The 4730-nt window shown below is 34.8% G+C and overlaps 1 protein-coding gene across 1 annotated transcript; it reads right to left on the bottom strand.

Moving 5' to 3' along the window:
- Window positions 1–1143: 1143 nt before the first annotated feature.
- LOC106373198 (COP1-interacting protein 7-like) lies at window positions 1144–1978 on the bottom strand (the record flags this gene model as incomplete). The annotated part of the gene is made up of 1 exon (XM_048743708.1): window positions 1144–1978. A coding segment is annotated over one exon (576 nt), but the record flags the coding sequence as incomplete, so codon positions are not given.
- Window positions 1979–4730: the final 2752 nt, after the last annotated feature.

The raw sequence follows: 4730 nt of genomic DNA, 5'->3' as shown, positions 1-4730 counted from the left end.
ATTCGTCGGCTAGGGTTTGTTTAGCTTAGGGTTTAGAGCGTGATCGTGCTGATAACGTGTTGTGAAACAAAAGAATAGAATCTGTATGTTTCTATATTATTCATAAACATAAGGAATCCTTTATATATAGGAAATTACACCGTCATAGAATAATAGAAAGACTAAAGAAAGGAAATACAAATATGGAAAGAGTACAAATCATAATCTAATAAGGAAAATGCAAGATGCCGATTCTTTCTCTCTCTCTCTCCTCACGGTCGACTCTCTCTCTCTAGCATTAGGCCGGTTATGAACCGGACCGGTTATGGTCATCCACAATATGATTTTTAACACAAAACATAATATAGTACCTAACCATGCAGACAATTTTTTAATTTAAGATACTTAATTTTAACAGATTATTTATTTTATTTATTAAATTATATTAATATATTTTTGCTTAATAAAAATAAAATATTAAAATTAGCTGATTATTTTTATTTAGTTATAATGTTATACAATGAATCAAGTTGTGTTTGATGTTTCTACAATTTCATATTTTGTGGTTATTCTAATAAATATGTAAAATACAATGGGTTGAACAAAAATATTATCAATTTTATAATATTATTATAAAAATATAACCAATGTAAAACGGGTTAAAATATATTGTAATTTTCTTCACTCTGATTTCATAAAATAAGTTGGAACCTACCAAGTGGAGCTTCGTAGTATATATTTTGAATTATTTTTCACAAACACAAATGGATGTCACAAAATAAAGTTGCACCTTCTATTCATACATTTAATATAGAAGACTAAATTGTGCTGTTTTAGCAAAATTAAAACTACAATTTTAATAAAATATTTTTCATATAAATTTCCTATCCCAACACATTTAGCATACCTTAAAAACAAATAAAATAAATTTCATAGCTTCAAAAATATATAAAATATTTGAAATTATAATTTCTAATAAATAAAAATTTGTTAAACCAAAATTATTCCGCGCTTTCAAAGCGCGGATCAAAATCTAGTTTGTATTTTAAAACGAAAAATTTATATCTAGAACACTTTAAACTAAGTTGTTTTAAGTGGATGATCGCGTGCTCAACTTTTACTTTTCACTTGCGAATTTCCACCTTTGATTTCTTAAGTGGAGGGTTAAATGTATTTTATGTTTTGTCATTTTTTATATTTCCATTATGTTTATATTAGTTTATTAATTCTGTTTAGTTTCAGATGTGGAAAGATAGATATCTACATTTGGAAACCCCATCCAATTTAATCATCTCCAGACTCTTTGATTTATTTAGAACAATTTAAACCCTTAGGAAATGACACATATTGATTTCTATAATCGGGTATCAAACGCATGCAATTGTACTGTTCGCAATTACACATTTGAACAGAGCAAGTAACATCAAACCCTAAGTTTAATTAAACAAATATTGATATTTAAACCAAATAAAATATCGATGTGGTAGTTGACATCTGGTTGGTTTACAACGATTGAGACGAAAACCAGTGAACTTAGTCTGATCTTGTTTCTGATGGTTTCATTCGGCAAGCTATGCATCACTTTAATGTCTTTGAACTCATCAAGAGGAGAAGCAGCAGGAAGAAGTTCATCAGCTTGCTTCACCGGCAAGTAAGACTGTGTTTCTTCTTCAACTGTTTCCTTGATTTCGAGACTCGGGTCACGAGAAAGTCCCGGACTTTTTTTACTAGGTTTCTTCTCTTGAGGTTTTTTCTGTCTTGTTCCTAAAGGTTTTGATGCTTTTTTAGTGACTGGTTTTTGTTGCGTTTCCTTTGGTACTGTCCTGGCAACAGCAAGGCGCTCAATGGTGGAGCTTCTCAGCACCGGCTTAGCCTTGGACTGTGTCACAGCTTCAGGGATCTTCTCCTTCTTCATGGTCTTCACGGTTTTGGCTCCAGCAGGAGTTTTCTTGGAGGTTACGGGACTTGATACACTACTACCAGAACTCTTCTCAGCGATTCACTTTTGCCTCTGAATCAAAAGTTTTTCCATTCTCTTCTTTCTCTCTTCCTCCTATCAAAATACCAAATCTAAGTGAGATTAAGAAAACTAATTCAAGAAAGACGGTTAAGAGAAATTTACCATGAAGACAAAGGAAAGAGAAACAACAACGAAGGAGCGATCACAACCGTCCCAAATAGCTTAGACTCAATCCCTCTTGATCTAACGAGCCATATTAGAGATATGTTGAGCCGGAAGATATGTATCTTACGGACCTAGATTGTGAAGCCCGTGAAACCCATGAACTAAAAGAAAAGACTTGAAGAACAAGTTAATCTCAAGATATTCTTAGCATATTTACATTAAGTGTTTAGGAAAGTTAGCGTTATATAGTGTTAACATTATGTTAATGTTACCACTATATATATATGCATATTGTATTCTCTTATCAAACACAACACAATAATATATCTATTCTATTCTACTTTACATGATATCAGAGCATTCGATTCTTAGGGATCTGAAATAAAATTTCTGCGTTGTAAGTTTTGAAGATGCTAACCATCATTGGTGTTGGCGATGCTGAAGAAGATGGTGATGATGCTGATGATGAAGACGATGAGCAGCCGGCCACATGATCAGGTTTCATAAAGTCAATGTGGTTTGCTGGTTTTTTTTTTAATTTTCTATTTAGTGTTTTTGGTTTATTTTATTTTTCTGATAATTTTCTTGGTTTTCGTCGGGTGAGTGCAAGAGAATACGAGGGTTTTAGTAATGCTAAGGGTTTATGATTTCACATAGGTTATTTTTGTTAGAGATTTTCTATAGTTTAAAATTTGTTTTCCCATAGTTTGGAATTTATTGGTTATAGTTTAACCATTACGGAGGACTTCTTTTTGAACGTTCAAATTCTTAGGTCAGTTTTTAGTCCGTGTTATGGACTATCCAAGTCAAGGACAATTGTTTTTGGAGCTGCAGTTGCACCCACGAGATGTATTCTCATTGTCAAGACCAAAGAAGAGCTGAAGATTTCATCCCTCCTTGTCTAAGTTGAAGTTTATTCCCGAAGGAATCTACTGATTTGTTTTCCTCGACATAGCGTCCACAACATACGTGGTCTGCTTTGTGATTGCAGATTTATGTGTTGCATCCCATGTTTGTCATGTGGGGGAGTACTAGAGATATGTTGTGCCGAAAGATATGTATCTTACGGACCTAGATTGTGAAGCCCGTGAAACCCATGAACTAAAAGAAAAGACTTGAAAAACAAGTTAATCTCAAAATATTCTTAGCATATTTACATTAAGTGTTTAGGAAAGTTAGCATTATCTAGTGTTAACATTATGTTAATGTTACCACTATATATATATGCATATTGTATTCTCTTATCAAACACAACACAATAATATATTTATTCTATTATATTTTACAAGCCACATATTCTTAAAATCTCCTGCCAAATCCCTGGTCGAGTTCACATGTGTCTCGAAGACATGGTATTCCATAACCCGCAGCCAAATGTGCAAACAAACTTTCATGTCAATGTCTATCTCCCGACCTCGTCTCCTTCTCACCTTCAAACACAACCACAACGAAGATAATGAACTGATCTTCTTTTCGTCGCCTCATACTTCTCAAGTATCAAATGATGGATCATCAATGGCCTCCAAACATGAGATGACGGTATCAAAAACCTCTCATGCTTTCTTCACGGAAGGACATGGATCAGATGGATTTCACTAACACAAAGTCTACAATGATGAAAGAGATATTCCAGAAGCTGATTATCACGGCAAAACTCAAGTCGCAGACCTAGAAGTTGTGGCTTCTCTCAAGGAGCTTATCCAAAGAATGAAGGATGGAGTTTACACAGCTCGCAGACTTGTGTTGATTTCCGGCGACAAAGGATTCCGCGATGTAGTGGACGATCTCAGATCTAAGGAGATGGTGGTGTATTTTATCAAACCTGAGCGTAATGTGTGTGCTCCACTTACAAGTGGAGCACAATCAATCAATCTATCCGAAGGAAAGTACAACAACTGGCATATCATCGCAAAGACAAGGTCAGAAAAGGTACAAGATAGAAAAAGGGCCAGGAACGAGAGGATGCATTTGGAACGACAGGTTGGGAGAATGGCAATTGGGGAAGGGTATGCTCTAATTGCTCCTATCTTCCTGAACTTACTTACAACGAACTTATATATATATATATATATGTGTGTGTGTGTGTGTTTGGCAGCTTTGAGACAGAGTTTAAACAAACAGATCATGGAAAAGAGATACTTCGCAGAGATCCGTAAGTCGTAGAGGCTAATAGGTTTGTTTGAAAATGTTTCTCCTCTTGGTTAATGATATTCTTTTTTTTTATCTCTTTCACGGTCAGATCGTTCTCCTTGAATGACTTTGCTGACAAAGTTCATGATAACATCAACCGAGTCTTGAGTGCATATACCAAGGTTAGTCTCAAGTTTTGATATGGATAATCTACAACTCCCATATTCGATTTTTGTTGCCTCTTATAAATTTCTCATTTCTAAGAGCAAGGGAAATTCTGTGACACTGGAGAAGTATTGCAATGAAAAGTGCACACTAAGTGCTCGCAGCTTTAAAAGAGCAGGATCCTCTTTCCAATCACAAGGTAAAAAGTTGTTTTGTTCAACTTTGGTTCACCGTGAATCACTGGCTTCATTTTTGTGTGGTTTCAGATTGTGCTTATATCAGAAGCCAACGTTCCAGAGGCAAAGATGATGGGAACTCGGCCCACACATCA

The sequence above is a fragment of the Brassica napus genome, chromosome C1 (assembly GCF_020379485.1).
Source record: "Brassica napus cultivar Da-Ae chromosome C1, Da-Ae, whole genome shotgun sequence".
NCBI classification, from domain to species: domain Eukaryota; kingdom Viridiplantae; phylum Streptophyta; class Magnoliopsida; order Brassicales; family Brassicaceae; genus Brassica; species Brassica napus.
This window is presented reverse-complemented; position numbering and strand designations above follow the sequence as displayed.